This window comes from Plectropomus leopardus, chromosome 3 (genome assembly GCF_026936395.1).
Source record: "Plectropomus leopardus strain MGB_pleo_1.0 chromosome 3, ASM2693639v1, whole genome shotgun sequence".
In the NCBI taxonomy this organism is placed as follows: domain Eukaryota; kingdom Metazoa; phylum Chordata; class Actinopteri; order Perciformes; family Serranidae; genus Plectropomus; species Plectropomus leopardus.
The window spans coordinates 18,664,651-18,684,124 of record NC_142178.1 but is presented as its reverse complement, the minus strand read 5'-3'; the positions used below and the strand labels follow the sequence as shown (position 1 = coordinate 18,684,124).

The following is a 19,474-nucleotide window of genomic DNA, read 5'->3' as shown; positions in this document are numbered from 1 at the left end:
TAATAGTTTTGAGCTAACATTGTTGCATACATATTCCTTGTGCTTATGGTAAAGTAGCGATATGCATGCAAGTTACATCAGAAAATACTTTTTCTGTGTCATCTCTCTCAGGTGACAAACACATTAAAGCCAAAATGTCTCTAGCTACTTTACACTGATAGAAAACTTATTATATTTCTGTTTGCAAATAAAAAAGTCACTGCCCTATCAATATCACCAAATTTAAAAAATCTACAATTTAATTATATGCCATTACCTGACATATTAGGGCAAGAGTAATCAAAACAGCATTGTTTTAATTGCATGTGGTTAGCTCAGACAAACATTTGCATTTACACAAATAAATAAATATCGCAATTATATTTAACTAATAGCATTTGCCACATGGACTACTCACCTCCAAATATGATATTGAACATCTGGTTATACTGATACACAGTGACGAATGCTTTCAAGATTACGTCCCAATTATTTATCTGTGTGATGTTTAAACAAAATAGAAAGCAAACTTTGACAACTTTACTTCTTTCCTAATTAGGTTAAATGTTATACTGGCTCTAAACGCATTGCTAATCAAATGTGAAAAATTATTGGTTGCTTTCTCAGATTTTCCTATTGCCAAAATAAAATAAAATAGACATCATAAATGAAAATATCTGTGCAAAAATCCCAGCTAGTTTTGTTTAGTGGTGTTATGTGAATAAAAACAGTTACTTGATGTTTTTTTTTCTTCACAATATAACTTTTCTAAAAGAACCACTGTGGCGTTTTTACATTTGCCAGGTTTTAAACACAGGTTTTAAAGACATTACTGTCCACAGTGTTCCAGATTAAAGCACTTTACTTTAAAAAAAAAAAAAAAGTATTTCACCTTTAACGCGATTTATTTTGCTGTTTTGGAGATGTAGTGTAAGGTAAACGTCAGTTAACTAGCTTCCTAAAGATATTAAGCTAACGTTAGCTTGTTTGTGTCGGACTTTAAATCAACACGTTCAACGGTTAATATCACTTTAAAAATGTGATTTATCAGATATTCCTCATCATATATGGCATATACACTTCCACATTTTTGGTATTCTAAACCAAGTACAACGAAGTGACAAAGAAGGCTATAGTATTTTGTAGTAAATACGAAAATAAACTTTCAGGTTAATTAGTGAGTTTACGTTTACCTGCTTCCTTCCTCCGACTGGACTGATCGAGTCATCGGGGCTCTACTGATCCGGCCTGTGAGATCTAGTCGCGGGAAATTGGGACTAAATCGATACCCGCATTATCGATCACCAAAATAAACTTTCCATGGACATACCGGCGGTGCCACTGTAAGTCTGCCCAAATATTAACATATACATCTATGAACAAGTTGTCATTTCAGCGAAATAAGTGTGTTTGCCTGATGTTATCTATGTTGAATCGTAACGTTTATAAATATTAAACGAGGGTAACGTTTACTTAGTTTGAACTGTGCCACCAGCTGTCTAGCTATGTTAAGCTAACGTTTTCTCACAAATACATACAACAACGAAACCAAAGTTATATTAGCCGTGTCATAGTTACATTTAACGTGTAGTCGCGCATGTGTGTGTGTTGTATCTGTGTGTTGTGTGTTAAGGCCGAGTGAGCAGGATGGAGAGCTATGTGGAGATATCCTGCACTGTGAGGAGCAGCTGAGGACTACACTGCACTGTGATGACAAGGAGAAGGTACTGTACATAAACATACACAAAGTGACACAATTAACATTTCACTGTCTCCTGACTGATGCCGGAGTTTTTTAATTTCGCTCACTCAGCTTCGTAGGAAGTTGGCACTGTTGCAAAGGGAGTACCTCAGGACAGCCGAGAGACTTCAGGTAACAATCACTGTTTCACTTTACCTCTTAAGGTCCAGTGTTGAAACTCTCAGTCTCTCACGCACATGTTGATCTGTTCGCAGCGTGCTGAGCGTTTGGATGCAGTCAGAAGACATGTGAGGAGCCGAATCAGTCAGCAGGACCAGAGAGACACAGAGGTGACATCTAACCCCCATCTGAGCCTATCTTCATTGATACCAAACACCACCAATGGGACAGACACAGGTGTAGCTGAGTGCCTGGGACACACTGGAGGTGAGTCTGTCCAAATCAAAGAACAGGGCGTGAATATCTTACACAGTGTATAACTACAGTGATCATTAGATAGAAATGTATGTTGTAAAATATCTTGAAGTGATACAGGGAGTAGATTTATTTGCCAAAAGTGTAGCTGTAAATGTATCTACACATGTAATAAACTATATATAGCATCATGCACCTCTACTTGCAATGTTGATTTAACTATTATTTAAGTATACTCAAGAAGAGCCTGTCCTCAATGGAGACACTGTCTGCTCAACGATTGCTGCACAATGTGTGAAAAAAATCATATTGCAATTATTTTTATTTTAGTAAGACAGATCATCATTTTCACTGATAAACATATTTTAAAAACTATGATGACGTAAACTTTTTCTGCAGGCTGTACCAAACAAACATGTTCCCTTACATCTGGAATGTGATTTTTAGGCCGGGGTATCTGTGTAGCACCACAATGCTTCATTTAAAATGATATGTTGTCATTTTATATATGTGACACATTTTACCTTTACAAAAAAAGCTGCAGCTACTGTAATTTGGATATTGCTATTTCCATGATATTTTGATTAACTGCGCAGCCATATATGCCCAATCTTACATTTGCCAACACAGTCTCCTTTAATGCACAAATTGAGGGAACTGACAGGATAACATTTCACTGACACTGTATTGCATAAAATTTAATGTGACAAATACATTTACTGTAAAGTCATCGATTGTTGATGCAAAGACGTGCATCATACTTGTGCATTATTATGAGGGCAACCAAAACTTATGCCAACTGCAGTGATTATACCGTTATTGCTTTGTTAGTGTGTTTACGAACTGCTGGGACATCAGCAAATAGAGGAGAGAGACAAGGTAGGAGGATAGAGTAGTTTCTAAGTATTCACTTAACATAATCCGTTTTCATTGTGCCTAATTTAATCACCAAATGAACAATATATTTGTTATTTGATGTACATGTGCACATATTATGTATGTCCATCTGCATGTGTACATGTTCCTTTTCTTCCTCTGCCTAATGCAGTTCAGACACATAAATTGCTTACATGTCTTTCCACATCAAAAAAATATCTTGTAAAATGGATGAGATTAAGAGTACAATGTTTTGCCTGTAATAACAGTGCAAAATAAAATTCACACATTTTCTGATTTATGTTTTTTTACCAGGTCCGGCAAATCCTGATAACTCCAGGAGGAACCAGGTGATCAAGTTCCTGCTCCCCACTGATACTGCTTGCACACAAACAGCAGATCCCAGCCATGATGCAGCTAGAGGTCACAGAAACAGCCCTGCACTGCGCCTCAGGTCTCGCCGTAGCCGCCTGCGCTTGGAGAGGAGGAGTGCTGAGGCTGGCAGGAGCACAGACGATAACAGCGAGGAAGGATCTGGGCAGAGTGAAAGGGTGGAGAATATTAGAAGAGGAGGAAGTGAAGAGAGGGCCAAAACAGAGGAAACAGAGGTTGTGAATGAAAGTGAAGAACTATTTTCTTGTACGGACTCTGAGTCTCCCTCTTTGTTGCTTTCACACTGGAACACTTGTGGACAAACTGACAGAGGAGACATTGCGGAGAAAGAGATACAAGGACAACCAGAACAAAGGGAAAAAGAGACTGAGTTGGGAGCTGAAGGGAGAAAAGAATCAGATTCAACATCTTTGCTGCTAAGATGTAGGACCGCTGCAGTTAACACTGAAGGAAGAGAACGAGATGGCACGCAGAATGGAAGAGGAAGGGAGATAGAGGGAGGAGGGGAAGCTGAGAATCGTAGACAACAAAGGCTGTTTGAAGACAGCAGTAACAAAGATACTGAACAAAACACAACAGAGAAAATAGAAACTGAAAATTGTCATGATAACACAGCTGAAATTAAAGAGGAAAAAGGTGAGATGGTTGGAGGAGAGCATGATGTAAAGGCTGTGAGTCTCCTGGACTCCTGTACCCTGGTGGAGGGACTACTTTTCCCAGCAGAGTACTACGTCCGAACCACAAGACGTATGTCGTCTTCACAGAGCCAGCCTGACATGCAGGCCGTCATACTCTCCCAGCTGAACATAGGACGACATCGCAGGGGCCGGGGACGTGGCCGGGGACGTGGCCGGGGACGTGGCCGGGGCCGTGGCCAAGGATCGAATAGACACACAAACAACCATGAATGTTCAGATCAACACACTCAGACACAATCACCAGGTCCTCACATGGAATCACATTCTGCTAATACATCGGCTGAGCTTAACAGTCAGAGCTCCAGTGGGATTTCAGATCAAAACTCAGCTTGTCAGATCGACGTGGATGCTTGTTATTCTCCCACAGTCACCACTGCTCACCCAGCAAGAGGTAGGAGGAGAAGAAGAGGCAGGGGCAGGGGGAGACCTCAGCCCCTACAACGCTCTGTTAGTTTAGACACCCATCAACTCGGCCTTGGACAAACCTCAGATGATCCCCAGCCCACCAGTCCCTTCATCTCTTCCTCCCCGTCTCTCCATTTATCTGATGCACCGCAGCCCTGTCTCACTCAAGGAGAAGCTGTTCCAGTGCAGGATGACCCCCCACCTGCATCCACCCACAGCGCAGAGACACAGCGTTCTTCTGGAGTTAACAGAGCTCAGTCCAGCTCTGCCTCCGGACATCTGGAGAAGGTCTATCCCATCTTTCAAAAGAGCAGGAGTAACGGATCCACACAGATGAGTAAAGGTAAGACTTGTATTGTGACTCTTTAAATTTGTGCATGACAGTCATAGAGATATTCCTGTTAAAAATCATAATGAATATACTGTATATATATAAAAAAATAAAAAGGGGCTGAAACCATTTCCTCCCATTAAATTTTCATTTACTTCGTGTCCTGCAGATGCTGCAAACTGGCGGTCTCTCCTCTTGCCCTCTTCTTCACCTACCCAGTCCTCTCTGCTCCCTCTCCCCACTCTGTCCCCCAACCCGCTGATGAACTTTGACATTCCACAAGATTTTCATCTCCCTGATGACCAGTTTGCCTCCCTAAAGCTGCACAAGCTCCGCCAAGCTGCTGTGGATTCAGGAGTCGAACATTTTCCATCGCCGTCCCGCAACACACGCAGGAACAGCTGGCGCAGCCCAGTGATGCGTGTTCCGCCTCCGCTCTGCCTCACGCCCACAATCACAAACTCCCCCAATCCCACTGAAGCAACACAAGCTGCAACAGAGTCCATAGACCTTCAAAACATGTCAGAAGAACACGGGCCGACTAAATGGTCATTCTGTCGAGATATTACAGAAATTCCTTTAGAGCAGCAGACTGACAACCTTCACCCAGAGTGTCAGACTCACACCATCTCAACAGCATCTGTGTCAGTGGCTCAAGATCCTTCGAGAGACACTGTGACTGTAAATATTGACAAGTCACAGCCTCACATCAACTTTGCAGACAGCCCTGCAGGCAAGGAGAATGATGATGTGATCGAGCGCTCAGATGGACTTCAAATAAAAGACTCTTCTGTCATTTTATTTGAGGAACAAACAGATTATCCTGTTGTACTTCGTCCCTTGGAGGATCGGTGGTGTAAACACCTCCAAACGGAAGATAAAGCTTTTATCAAGACTCTGTCCTGTGAAGGCCCTCTACAGGAAACCCCTGAGGAGCCTTCTACCAGCTGCACCGCTGCACAGTTATGTAATGACAGTGAAGCTCCAGGAGACCATCTGAACGCTGCTCAAGATTCAAATGAATCCTCCAAACCCACTGCAAGTCCCCCCAGAGACAGATTGGTGGACAATAAAAATCCTGACCCGTGTGTACCGCGCCACTCGCAGCTCCTGATGAGCCCTGTGGCATCAGCACCCTTCACAACTCCACACCTGCCCGCCTCTGCTCTCCTCACCAGCCCCACGCTACCTTCACTAGGACTCACCCCTCACCTTATCGCTGCTGCCCTCCCTCTGACCTCCTCTCCCAACGCCCCATGTCTCACCCTGCCTCCTCCACACAGCCCGTCCACCCAGGCACTCTCCCCTCCAGCTCTCTCGCCCTGTCCATCCATCACTTCCCTCCCTCCGAGCCAGCCATCCGCCTCCCCCGCCGGTCAAATCCAGGCTTCATCTGATCCTCCTAACTGCCTGGCTGTCTCCAGCACGCAGTCACAGGGCTCAGGAGGGCGGGTGGAATCAGAAGAGGAACACATGATGAGATGCAGACACACATTAAAGGTACTTTCACAATTGAGAATTGATGTTTGGCTACAACATGCAGTTTGGAATCAAAGTCGGTAACTATTCGCAGATGAATTGTGTGTGTATCTGGGGCATATATAACATATTTGAGTGTATAATTGCGTGTGTTCAGGCCCCAGCAGGAGGCTGTCTGGTGGATGCGTGCTGTCTGCCCGGATCCTCAGGTGGTTTGTGTGTCGCAGCAGCTGGAAAGTGGGCAGTGTGTCTCTGGAGTCAGACTTCAGCTTTTGATTGGAGCTTAACACACACCTGGGCCTTCAATGAGGTGAGTGTGTGGATGTGCAAATGCATGCCTGCATATCACAGTCACTGATTAATCATCACTCAAGGACAAAAGCCATAAATTCACTGGTTCCAGCTGTTCAATCATGAGCATTTTCTGCATTTGTGTTTTATATCAATTCAATTTATAACAAATTTGTAAATCAAATTTTGGGTTTTAGACTGTTGGTTGGACAAAATGAACAGTTCAGTTTTCTGATGTCACTTTGGGCTCTGGGGTCTTCTTCAGGACATTTTTCACAATATTTTGAGATTTTATGTATTAGGCAATAAATCTAAAAAAAATGCTAAAAAAAGTGCCAATCTAAACATTTGTCATTCTGTCAATCATTCATCATCAGAAAGTAATGTGTGAGTAAGCACGAAAAACAAATGCAGATATAAAGATAAGCTCTTAACAGAGGGAAATGGGCAAAATATCACAAAACTGTAGTCAGTTAATGGTATTGATCCTTGCAGACTTTGACAGCTTGCCACCTATTTACCCTGTGGTCCCTAATGTCTATCTGGTGTTTGACGAATGTGTCTAAACCTGTCAGCAATTCAACATTTTCCAGTCTTTAGAGGTGCATGTCCAATGTACAAAAGGGTGGGTATAGGACCTTCAGATCTATCAGCCGAATGCCAGCTACACATTTATCAAGACAAAGATAAGAAGGATAACATACTGCTAACTGAATGTTAACAAAACGTCAGCTAATCATGCACAATTACTCTACTGGTATCCTCCAAAATGAAACACATACCATAAGCATACTTTTGTGTCTACCTGTTTAATTAATATACTACATTTTATGTTTTAAATATTCACTGAGTAGTGTTTTGTGATAGATCAGCAGTTCTTTTTGACAATGTTCACTCTTTTTTTCAAGGATCAAATGTTTTTCATATCAAATTCAGTCTGACATGCAACAGTCTATTGTTTGTTTGTTTGTTTGTGTTTATTTACAGCCTGTGATCAGTGTGTTTTCCGTGCCGGATGCTGCTGGGCTGATGTGCGTGACTCTGGGTCAGCTGGAAATCAGAGAAGTGAGGTGAATACAACACACTCAGTCACTATCTGATATACATTTGAACATTTTCGGTTTATGTTCATGGACAAACCAGCTGTTGAAGTTTAAAGAGCTTTTTTCATCTTACCTGTGTTCATGTTATCCACGTGCACAGGATGCTGTCGTGCTCCAGCCTCTTACAAGTGCTGCTCTGTGAGGATGTGGTCCAGGCTGTCATTGGTGTGCCCAAGTCCAGAGTGGTGACCTCCTCCCACTCAGCATCTGGTTCCAGCCTGCAGGTGTTCACGCTGTCAGACAGTGGCAGGTAACACAGAGTTGGTGTATTTATTCTCTCTGAGATATCTGACTGTGCCATGATGAAATAACCGTGTCTCGTCTCTTTCTCAGCACATTGAGCTCTCAGTCTCTTGTGTGTCCTGGTGTTTGTGTCGGGGCCCTCGCTCCTGTGGATGGACTTTCAGATGCTCTGATCGGCTCAGAAGAGGGTGGACGCCTCTTTATCTGGTAAGCAACAGAATAGTCATTGCCACGCTGATGGTTACCTCACACCAAAAGATCCTCAACATATTTGATGAAATCTAGCTTTTTGTTTCTACAGAGGTTTAATGCACTTGTTTGATGTGATGTTAAAATATGTCATGTAGTGTTCTTGGTTCAGACGTTGAGTCCCCTTTTTTTTGGAGTTGGTTCAAATTAATGGGACTGTTTAAATCATAATTGCCTATACTTACACATAACGAAAAATACATAAACTAGAAAAGTGTGTACTCTAAATAAAAAACAAATACAAAAACATAAACAAAAAGATTCTTTCTGTTGAGACCAACTGAATCAGAACATATGATATTTAATCTGACATTAGAATGGGAATTTGTTATTTGAACATGAAAATATATTAAATTATTAACTGCTGAACTCATTTTGCTATAAATTGTGAAATTGAAGTTGATTTTTGAGAGATTTTAGTAAGGAATGTAAAACAAATGCTGCATATGGTTTCAATTCTACTCTTTTCACCTTTTTTCAAAAATCAGGCATGCTGTTATTTGAGATAAATTCATCCAGGATCAACAACTTAATTCTCAGACTGCCTTCAAAACACTAAATTAGCTGGATGAGAATAAGCAGGATTATTTTGGCCCGATAACGTCATGTGTCCTAATTGACAGAGATAATGATTCTAGAAATTCTCAGAAAAAACAGCCAGACTTGTCTGTGACATGCACTTCAGCTGTTGACTGTTCAATGTATTTTCTGTGACAGGAACTTAAAAACCGGACAGCTGCTGCAGAAAATCATCCTCGGAGATGTTTTATCAAACACGGCGTGTCTCCGAGGATACTCCCACTGTGTAAGTCTATTTGCTTTGTATGTAAGGGGAACTGCCAGGTGTCGTAAAATTGCCTGTGCCAGCGTTACTGTCCAGCTCTTCAGATGATTTGACTCGTGTGTGTTTTTGTGTGTATGTCGGTACACAGGGAGTGTTATTTGTCCTGCTGCAGCACCAGTTCCTCAGCTCCCTGGAGGAGGAAGAAAAAGAGGCCACGGCAAAAGAACAAATGTTTTTGAAGAAGGGAAAGGAAGAGGAAAGGAAGAAGACCCCCTTGTTCTCCTTGGTCGCCGTTAACCCTCTGAGTGGGAAATCTGTCCTGGCTTCTCGGCTGTATTCGCCCAAATCCTGGTCTGGCAGGTGAGATGAGGACTATATTTGTATTTCTGCATATATACGTACGCTCATATAACATCTGCGTCTGTGCTCTGCAGGCTGTGTGAAGCTGACGTTAACGGCTCCATGGTGCTGGGCCTGAGTCAGAGTGGCTGTCTGTGTGTGTGGGAGCTCGGGTGCAGGGGGGCCTCGAGGATGGTGTGGGCTCCTGAGAGTGAAGGCTGGCAGCTGGCTCGATGGGGCGGAGGAGGTACGCTGGTGACTGGACATCACAATGGAGACGTATCTCTACACTGCTACAGTACTAGTCAGACTTCAATCTGTCGCTAATATTGAAGGGATGGTTCGGATCTTTTGAAGTGGGTTTGTACGAGGTGCTTATCCATAGTCAGTGTATCTATTTCTATTTTTGGTGTTTTAACGGTTAGTTCAGATTCACGAAAGTCACATAATTACATCAACAAACCAACAAATCAAAAGCAGTGTCAGACCAAGAGCTCCTGTGTTCTGTGAGGTAAAGTTTCTGTTTTTGTTGTGAGTGTGGTGTCTTAGTGAGTCCTAGGGCATAGACAGATATAACCACCTCAGGTCCCCTTCAGAAATTGGTGTTTAACAGTAAGATAAAGCAATGAAAATAATCAAAATATAGCATACACTCAAACTGATATGGATTTTTTAGGTGGCTAAAGTACATTTTGCTGCATCTGTCTGCAGCAGTAAATTGCTTAACTTCTGTGGTGGTACTGCTGCCTGCTTCTCCAAGCTGGGAACGTGCTGACCACCATCTACTTTGTGCAATAATTCGCTGACTATGAATAACTACCTTTTACAGCTTCTCATCAAAAAACCCAAACTATCCCTTTAAAGACTCTTTGATTACTTTTATCAAATAAAATGTCTGTCTCTCACTGTATGAATGTTTACATGAAGATTTTAAAATCCTTCAGTATCATTTTTGTTAATTCTACTTGATCCTGAGCGCATTTCAAAGAGATGCTGTGGCTCCCCTTAAAGACATTTCAGGTTTACAAAATTACACTTTCCTGCATAGGAGTGTCTCTGCAATCTTAATGCCAGCATACTGCTTAGATGAAGACATTTAGAAACTGCAAACAAAACGTTTTCAACGAGTTATTGACCCGCTGGTATTCATAAAATGACCTCAGTGATACTGTGCTTCTAAATTGGCCTTTTCTCCTCCTGCCTTTCTACGCTGTTTTAGAGTAACACACACTGAACTTACTTGTGTGAGAACATTAACTTGATGTTAGATTTTCATTTTTTAGACCACTATGACCCAAATCTGACTGTGTTTATACCACTGCTGCTGTTTTGACTGTTCCTTACTGTTCTGACTGAAATACATTGTAATACTTTCTATATTTAAAGAAAAATAAGTGTTGCCAACGGTTTTATCATAATTTACATTAAACATTTGTGAATTTTGTTGTATTTGTGTCTCCTTTTATATTACTGAGTTGAACCAAACCCATCTTAGATGCACTGTATTTCAATTTAAGAAGGTGGACAGTTAAGACATGCTTTCTCTTATTTGTCTAAATTGTAAATTTTGTGTAAATTGTAAATTGTTACCACAGAATTACATAAGAGTAAATGTACTCATACAGGCTTGCTGTGTTGGAGAGCATAAACATGTGACTGCAAAGGCCCAGAGTGAAAGCAGTTAAGCATGATCGTCACCTCATGGCAAAGATTACGAACAGTTTGTACTCTGCCATCATTGCCCTTAGTAAGGAAGTGGATCCGGTCTCACTAGCAGCAGTCTATGTGGAAAACACTGCACTATAACAGATTTGACCAAAAAAAATCTATGCAATGGCTGCATCTTTGAAAATGTATCAGTATTATTTTTTGCATTCTATTTAGGTCTTATTTATGACAAAACATACTTAGTTTAAGCAATATCACACCAGAGGGAGTGCTTTTGTACTGTATATCATCATGGCTGTGACTGGTTGTATTGGCCTCATGCCGAAGATAATCACAACATCTGGAAGTGATAGCTGTTGCCTAGCAACACAAAACTTTTTCATGCAAAGTAGCCAGCTACTTTGCATTAGTTAAGGCTACATGATATGCACAGGTCAGCTGCGAAGTATCATGTACAATTATCTGTGTGCTTCCAGTGAAATAAGAGTCTGTTAACTGTAGCAGACTGTTAAATGTTGTGTGTCTCCGAGTAGAAAGAGTCCTTACCAACTTCTTGAAGCACGGTAGGATGATTAGCCAGCTAGTTAGCTATACTGAGGCGGCTAAGCTAAAAACAACAGCAGCTAACAGCTCCGCAGAAAAGCTCTCACAGCGGCTTGTTGAAGAACTCCGCCTCCTCCAAGTAAACCGAGCGTCCTGGGTTCACCTAACTGAATAACTAATGAAACAATAAACTGAACGGAAGAAGGTGTGGATGCTCCAACAGCAAATGCTGCCCTTTTATTTCCCTTTACCAAAACTCCCACACATGAATGAGCTCCCAAAAGAGTGGAAGTTGCCCCCATTACTTTTCCCCTGCCCTACGGTAACACAAGAGGGACACAAAGTAGACCTCCAGAACAATACACAGTAACATTAGATAACTAGGGAAGGCCTAATTAACGGTTTAACGCAGCTGTAAAGCGGAGTGATACATGCAGAGTTAAAAGTCCCAGTGATGTTGTACTCGACCAATCAAATTGCTTGGTCGGAACTAACTTATATAAAGATGACTAATGGTGATAAAGTTATCAATTAATCCTCATACATGTATGGAGTATTTTGATGACAGTGCATTTTGGATTATTGATGTAATGGCAATTTACGTCCACTAAGAGGTGCCAAAAGATTTGGATTTACTCTCAGGGTTGTCAAATTCATCTTAGTTGGGCGCATACAGTCCAATTTGATCTCAACTGGGCTGCAACAGTGAAACTACTGCATAATAACCTGTAATTGATAACACCTGCTAATCTTTTGCATAACAGATGATGAGCAGCCTGAGATGTCAATAGAAAAATAAGTGTCATTTCAACTCAGTTTTGCCACATTTAGTCGGTTTGCTACTCACTGTCATTACATGTGCATTTTTTCATACATTCCTACTCCCGTGTAGTAATGTTGCCATCAATGCACCAAACTGACGTGGAAGCTATTGATTTATCCCCTAGCTCACCGACCATTAATAAATCAAAAGTTTTGGCACTTTGCACTTTTTTGGGTGTAGAAAAATATTTTTTTGCCAAACTTTTTGTACAAAGGCCTTATTTTGTGAAGGAAAATACTTCAAAGGTTCTTCGTTCTCCTAATTGTGTTATGGGTCAGTTCATTCATCTAATGGTATAATAGTTTTATTTGCTCCAGATTGCAACACTATACTTATGACTATATTACTGTAGTCAAGAAGAGCGAAAGTTATTTGTAATTTAAGACAACCAACCCATTCAACAGCCTGTGAGATCAATACCAGTTTGCCTCAAATAATTCTTGAGGCAAAGACGTGTGTGTTTGAATTCAAGCAGGTCAACATGACGCATAGAAATAAATTGACAATCACACCATTAGATCCATAGCTTTTCTGGAGCTTTTCTGGTTTTGATCAGCTGTTACAGAAATGTAGATGGTCCAAAACACATTTTTAACACTTTCAAGTTGACACATGAAACCACAATAATTTAAATTCAAAGAATCTTTATTTAAACTTGGGTAAAATTAAACCATCTTTACATCATGTATGCATATTCAGCAGTATGTACAAGTTTGCACATCATGGTGAAAAAGACATCTAATATAGACATTTAAAAAAAAGTAAAAGGTAACTACAGGAAGAATGTGCATGATGAAGATGTATAGACATGGTCCATTTCTGCACAGACGACACAGATAAGACAGACAGATGAAGAGAAGCTTTTTTTTTTTCATCCACACAGCCAGTCTGATTCTCAATCCCCAACACACGTTTGTCCACTCGGCTTTAGGCCTAAAAGCACCAGATACATGCAAATCAACCAGCAGACAGAATCTGGGAGGAATGTTTTAACGTCAAGATGAATTTGAACAATTAGCATTTATCTTTTCCTCCCGGTCGCGTTTGAACGTACAGGGTCAACTTGTCGACTGTGCGTCTGCAGCCATCTTAGATTATGTCAGGAGAAACACGTCAAGACTCATCAAGAAAGTTAAGGTGACAGAACAGCAGGAAAAAGGGATAAAAAACAGTGGCTGAGAGACTGAAATCAAACAATAATGTACAACATATAGAGGATTAATTGTCATGGTACAGCCTCAAAGATGCCATAAAAATCATCAGCTGCACCCATTCAATAAAAACACAGAAGAACTTATGGGTCTGCTATGTACTTAAAAGCTGGCAGACAGGAAGTAGTGGCCGGTGATTAAAGACAGAGACAGTGATTGAAGACTGTGGTGTGTGTGGTGGTCTAATGTGCGGCAGAGGAGGGTTTGCTGTCCAGCAGTTTCTCCACCATGAGCTTGGCGTAGCGGATGCGGCTGGCCAGCTCCTTGCTGCAGCCGAACTCCTCCAGCAGGGACAGCTTGTACGTGCGGAACTCTCGCTTCTCGTCGATGTAGGTCACTGCACTCATCAGCGGGCACAGGATCAGCTTGGTGTGGTCCTGGCAGAGAGGAGTTAAAGGAAACATAAGTTCAGGATTTGCATGAGGGAAAAAAAAAAAAAAATAGTTTTCAACAGCTAATGTACAACAGTTAAAGCAACACCAGTGGGAGGCGACGCTGTGCGTGTGTCTGACCTGGAAGAAGTTGATCTGCACGGTGCCGTTGGTGAGGTGCAGGACGATGGCACTTTTTGTTCTGAACCAGAGGGAGAGGTAAGGCAGCCGCGCTAGCTCATCTCCATCCCGCCGTGCTATGTTGGCACCGGCCTTGAGCAGATGCTCGCTCATGTAATTGCGGAAATATTTCAGCAAGGTTATCTAGAGGAGGAAAGAAATCAAGCACATAAGAATCTGCACCGTGATCTGGATCAAATAAACTGAGAAAAGTTATTCCTACAAATAACAAAATGAAATCTAAGGTTCGAAAGGTGAATGTAGAGCGGATGACTGACCTTCTTGTTGAGCGTGGGCGGGTAAGAGCGCACGCTGAGGTAGGATTCAGTTGCCGCCTTGTCAATGTACTGCAGGCTGTCTCCGTCAGCGTACATGATCAGCCGCGTGTAATCGTTGAACAGCACACCCACGCTGTTGTCACACAGCTGATAGCCTGAAACACACAATTTAATCTCTTGATCAGGGTACTTTAAATTGAAGACTATGTACCAAGCAGGACACACACTCAGAAGTGTTGTCAGTGGTCGTCTGGTGGAAAGAATATGTAATGGCACCAATCGTTCTTAACTACCTCAAAAGTACCTCTGGCCTTTCACTGCAGTCATTTTGTTGTTCCTTAAAGAACCTTTTCATGGCGCAGGTGTTATCAGTACCATTAACAATGGCTCCGGTATTATACACGCTGGATCAGTGGCTGAGCACAAGACCAGATAAATGAAACTTGGATTATACTGAACGAGCTTTGTGAGTTTGTAAACGGATGTTTTTATATAGTTTTCTGGTTGTTAAATGTAGGCCCTGTTTACTTCAATTCGTGAGATATATTTGACTTTTTTTGATTCATTGTTAACCGTGAGGGCACATGAGAAAAAGATTTTCCTTATGAATAAAAAAAGGGTAACACAAGGTGAGTAATTGATATACAAGTGGTCATTTTGGAGAATTATTCTTTTTAAGTCTCCATAAGGTAGCTCAACTGCAGTTTTAGTGACAAACAACTTAAATCAGTCATTTATCACCCTCTCCACACCAAGGCCAGCCTCTGTCCGTTACCTAAATACACCTTAACTACACATAAAATTAGGAATTTCCTTTTCCAAATTAGTGTTCCAGAGGAACCAAGATAACTAAAAAAATATTATTCTTGTTAAATCTTTCGTGTTGAAAGAAAAGAAAAGGGTTCAGAAAAGTGTAGCTGGCAGATGGATGCTGAATCAGTCTAATGCTCACCTAATCCATATTTGTCTGAGTAGTCTACCCATTTGCTGATCCAGAAGATTGGTATGCATGCAGGATCCTCTGCCTCTTCTGCAAACACAAAAACAGAACCAAACCTTGGTATGCAACGTTGACATGAGCACATACGTTGTTCCAACCTTTGAGATGAGCGTCACTGAAACGAAAAAGATTTGTCGACTAAACCAAGTCGTGTTCACTCACCTTGGCAGATAACAGCCTTCTCAGAGGGCTTGGCGGCAATGATGCTGTTGAGCTGCTGCAGCATGTCTTTCAGGTGGTTCTCTGACGGCTCAGGCTCCCTTCAATAAAGTCACAACAGTTATATGCATGAAAAAAAAAAAATTGAAATAATGTGACACGAGAAGCAATTCTGCATCGTCACATGTTGGCAAACATCTCTCACCGTTGCACAGGTTCGTCCTTTACATCCACCTTCTCTGTCCCTGCTGGAAAGAGAAAAAAAAAGTCATTTACACTATATTCTGTGCAACCACTATGAAAAGAAATGTTTTAATAATTTGTAGATAGAAGGCTTCTTTGGCAAGTGCAAGTCATTAACTGCAGGGACCATTACCTTTGTTGTTAATAGCGGTCAGTGGGCGCCTCTGGTTGAGCTCCACAGCTGTGGAGGGGGCAATAGAGAACCGTGGAGGCACAGTGAGGCAGGTCGTGGGCAGACGTAAGGGGATGTAGCCAGATGTAAAGAATTCGTCTGACTGGAGATCAGCGATGGTCGGCCTTTGGGCGGGATCAGCATGCAGCATCCGCTTGATGAGAGAGGACGCCAAGGGGTTGATGTGCTGCAGAGAGTTGTAGATTTAGGATGTTAGTTAAAAGTGTAAAAATAAATAAATCTGATGGACCATTGTGTGCTGCATTAGTCCAACTCACCCAGGGGATGGTGTAGTTGTTCTTCTTGATGCGGTTGTAGGTCTCCTTCAGACAGGAGGTCTCAAATGGAGGCTTACCCACCAGCAAGGTGTACCTGAGAGAATACAGCTAGTGAGGAGGTTGATCAGACTGTCCTGAATCATGTGGAATAGTGCATTTTTTTGCACTTTTAGCAGTAAAACTGTTACATTCACTTACAATATGCATCCAAGTGACCAGACGTCCACTTCATAACTATGGCCTTTCTTACAGAGCACTTCAGGTGCAATGTAGTTGGGCGTTCCACACAAGGTCTTCTTCCTCTCACCATCAAACTCGATCTTAGTGGCCAAACCAAAGTCCCCTGGAGAGGAAAAACACACAAGCTTTTGTAAAACAGTAGAAAAATGTATTTTTTTTTGTGTGTAAATATCCAGGACAAAGAGTAACAATGTGTTTGGTCCTCATGAGAAACTTCCCAAGGGAAACATCTCATGCAGGAAGTATGACACAATTCCAATATGAGGGCTGGGCCAAATCCTATATAACAGCACCAACAGGTTTGTTTGTGCAAGTCTTCATAATATCATATGTATGGAGGCATGACAAGAGGGCTGGATTTTAAAAATTTGCAATCTAACGGAGCACATTACCTATCTTGACCTCCATGTCATCATTGAGGAAGATGTTGCCCAGTTTCAGGTCTCTGTGGATGACTCTGTTGTTGTGCAGGTACTGGACACCCTTCAGCAGCTGAGTCATGTAATAGCGAGCCTCAGGCTCAGTCACAGCCTTACGGCGCTTGTGCAGCTCCAACAAGGACTGAAATGGTGAAGAAAATGACAGATTCAAGCCAAAAATATAATGAAACGACCAAGACCATCACTTTATTGACTTGAAATGACTATTGACTTGATTGACTGTGATAATACAGCAGCTTTGAGAGAAGTACAATGTGGAATAGTGAGATTTTTTTAAGTGTATGTACTAGAAAATGAGTCCCATACAAATATTTGGGAGGTGACCCTGATGATACAAAAACGTTAAAAACGTGGCAACAATGTCTTATTTTAGATATAACGCCTTATTTTGACTGATTGATAGATTGCATGGTGACATTAAGTATTATTTTAAGCGACGATGTTCGTAGTTTTATTGGATTTTAAGACACGTCCACTGACTCAGGCCTGGAGGACAACGGAAGAGGCCGCCGTGATAACCGTTGACCTGGTGCAGTGTGTTCACCACAGACAGCATACATTTTCTCATCACACTCACCCTTCTCCTGCAGATTTCCAGGACAACAAAGACAAAGTCGTCGTCCTCGAAAAACCCGTGGAAACCCACGACGTTGGCGTGGTTGAGACTCTTGTGAATGGCGATTTCGGAGGTCATTTTCTCCCTCTGGTGCTGCTTGAGGATCAGGGACTTAGGCACGATTTTTCCGGCGAAAACCTGCTTCGTCTCCATATCTGTGATTTCGTAGCATTTGGCGAAACCACCTTTTCCGAGGAATCTCCCCCTCGCGTATCTCCTCATGGTGCGAGGATCAACCAGGACATCTGGGATTTCTTTCAGAGGAGCTGATTTCGGGTCCACATGTGCCGACGGGTTCGCCGGCTTCGCTATACCTGCGCTCATTTTGAGTTAAAGTGCTCGTCGGCGTCTTTAAAAGAAACGTTTAAAACTATTTAGCGGTAAAGATATCAATGTTATCTGCGAGGGTCAAACTATTGTTACCTCAACCGATGTCAGTTTAGCCTTGGAAGCTAGCTTGCTCCCATAAACTTGTGAATTCAAATAAAAACTAACGTTAACCAATTTTAAACGCGAGCGTTACTTAAACCATTGATTCAACGATTGAAATTCAGAGCATGCGAATCTTAAATTTTTAAAAAACCTGTCGTGGACGTGAAACTAATCGCCAGGCTGGTCCCTCGGTGGTTGCAGCGTTTCTCCGTCCTGCCTTATGACAACAGTCTCTGGTACAAATTTAAAATGCTGCCTCGCTCGTTACGGCGCTCTCTGATTGGTCCGCTCGATTTGAATTCCAGGGCGGCGCAGCAAAGCATCGTGGGAAGATCAATGCAAAACAGCCAATCACTGAACGAGAAAGTCATATCCTGCGATGTGATTGGCTGATGCCTTGCTGAAGGGAAATGTAGTCCGACCGGGATTTAAAAACAATTGCGAGCAGAGGTTGATGTTATGGGTTCAGGAGGAAAAGCCTCTTTATTTCTTACTCAAGTTACAGTCTCTACAGCACTGAGTGAAATCTTAATGTTGCTGTAACTTAAACACACACTTGTAACATTTTACTTCAGTAAAATTACAAAATGTACTCAATGATAAAAAGTGAAAGCATGCAATCTTTCTAAACAGTATCCTGGATCAAGGAGTATCTCAGCTAATTATGTGCTGGTTACCAATGGTGGACTGCAACAATGTAGCTTATATTTACTGCATAATGAATACAATTTTGAGATGTACTTGAATATTTCCTTTTTCTGCTAATACTTCCTACTACTTATTATATTTCAGTAGGGGGTGGTCTATTATGTTTTTGTATGTGGGCCTTTTTGACAAGTTTTATAGGCTTTCAAGTTACTTTTCAAATTAGACTTTTATATGTAAAACCTACAAAGAATGCTTTGACAAGGTTCAACATCAATCAAACAATGTACACCTAAAAAAACTTTTAAGATACACATATTTATGAAAAATAGGACTTAAAACTATAGTTGAAAAGAATAATGTTAACAGGTCAGGGTGCCTATATAAATTTGCTCAGGGTGCTTATTTTCAAATGAAACAGATGTATTATAGTGTATCCTCTTTCATCAGCAGCACCCCCAATATCTTCTTCCTTATGAATGTTTTTGTCCCCACAAGAGTGTTCTATCTGTGTTCTGCTGCAGAATATATATAGAACATGAGGATACGTAAGAGGAGAATAAGTGGATGAGGAGTGGGCAGATGAATGAAAAGACCATGAGATCCACTGGTTTGTTTATCCTCTTTGTTCCACTTGACAGTGTGTCGTGTGTGTGTGTGTGTGTGTGTGTGTTTTTTCAGCCTCCAAAACAGCGTGATGATGTGGCTCCATGCAAAGAAAGGAGCTATTTTTATTTATGAAGCACTGACTGATCTAAATATTCCCTCTATATGCATCCACTGAGGCAAACAATAGCAGCTGGCGTTCATCATCACAAGAATAATAAGGAAAGAATGACAAAGAAAACAACTGTGTGTGTATCTTCATGTGTTGTAAATGACAGTTTAA

General features: G+C 41.6%; 2 protein-coding genes and 1 long non-coding RNA gene across 3 annotated transcripts; 1 reads left to right on the top strand and 2 right to left on the bottom strand.

Annotated features, from left to right (window-relative positions):
- Positions 1–70: 70 nt before the first annotated feature.
- palb2 (partner and localizer of BRCA2) lies at positions 71–10,735 on the top strand. Its single transcript, XM_042485346.2, has 13 exons — positions 71–1,322; positions 1,613–1,703; positions 1,793–1,852; positions 1,936–2,107; positions 3,287–4,810; positions 4,968–6,298; positions 6,435–6,587; positions 7,556–7,638; positions 7,772–7,921; positions 8,005–8,121; positions 8,881–8,968; positions 9,096–9,307; positions 9,382–10,735. The coding sequence occupies exons 1-13, from the start codon at positions 1,300–1,302 to the stop codon at positions 9,611–9,613; spliced, it is 4,236 nt and encodes a 1,411-aa protein (XP_042341280.2). The 5' UTR covers positions 71–1,299; the 3' UTR covers positions 9,614–10,735.
- Positions 6,707–11,905, bottom strand: LOC148189971 (uncharacterized). Its single transcript, XR_015776245.1, has 3 exons — positions 11,501–11,905; positions 7,745–8,118; positions 6,707–7,618 (listed from the first exon to the last, which is right to left on the bottom strand). It is a non-coding gene; the product is annotated as an uncharacterized LOC148189971 (long non-coding RNA).
- A 1,042-nt stretch (positions 11,906–12,947) lies between these two features.
- On the bottom strand, positions 12,948–18,212 carry plk1 (polo-like kinase 1 (Drosophila)). Its single transcript, XM_042485911.2, has 11 exons — positions 17,470–18,212; positions 16,845–17,013; positions 16,411–16,555; positions 16,213–16,306; positions 15,896–16,121; positions 15,725–15,767; positions 15,523–15,620; positions 15,313–15,390; positions 14,361–14,515; positions 14,044–14,226; positions 12,948–13,908 (listed from the first exon to the last, which is right to left on the bottom strand). Exons 1-11 carry the CDS (start codon positions 17,830–17,832, stop codon positions 13,714–13,716), a joined length of 1,749 nt encoding a protein of 582 aa, XP_042341845.1. The 5' UTR covers positions 17,833–18,212; the 3' UTR covers positions 12,948–13,713.
- Between the last annotated feature and the right edge of the window lie 1,262 nt (positions 18,213–19,474).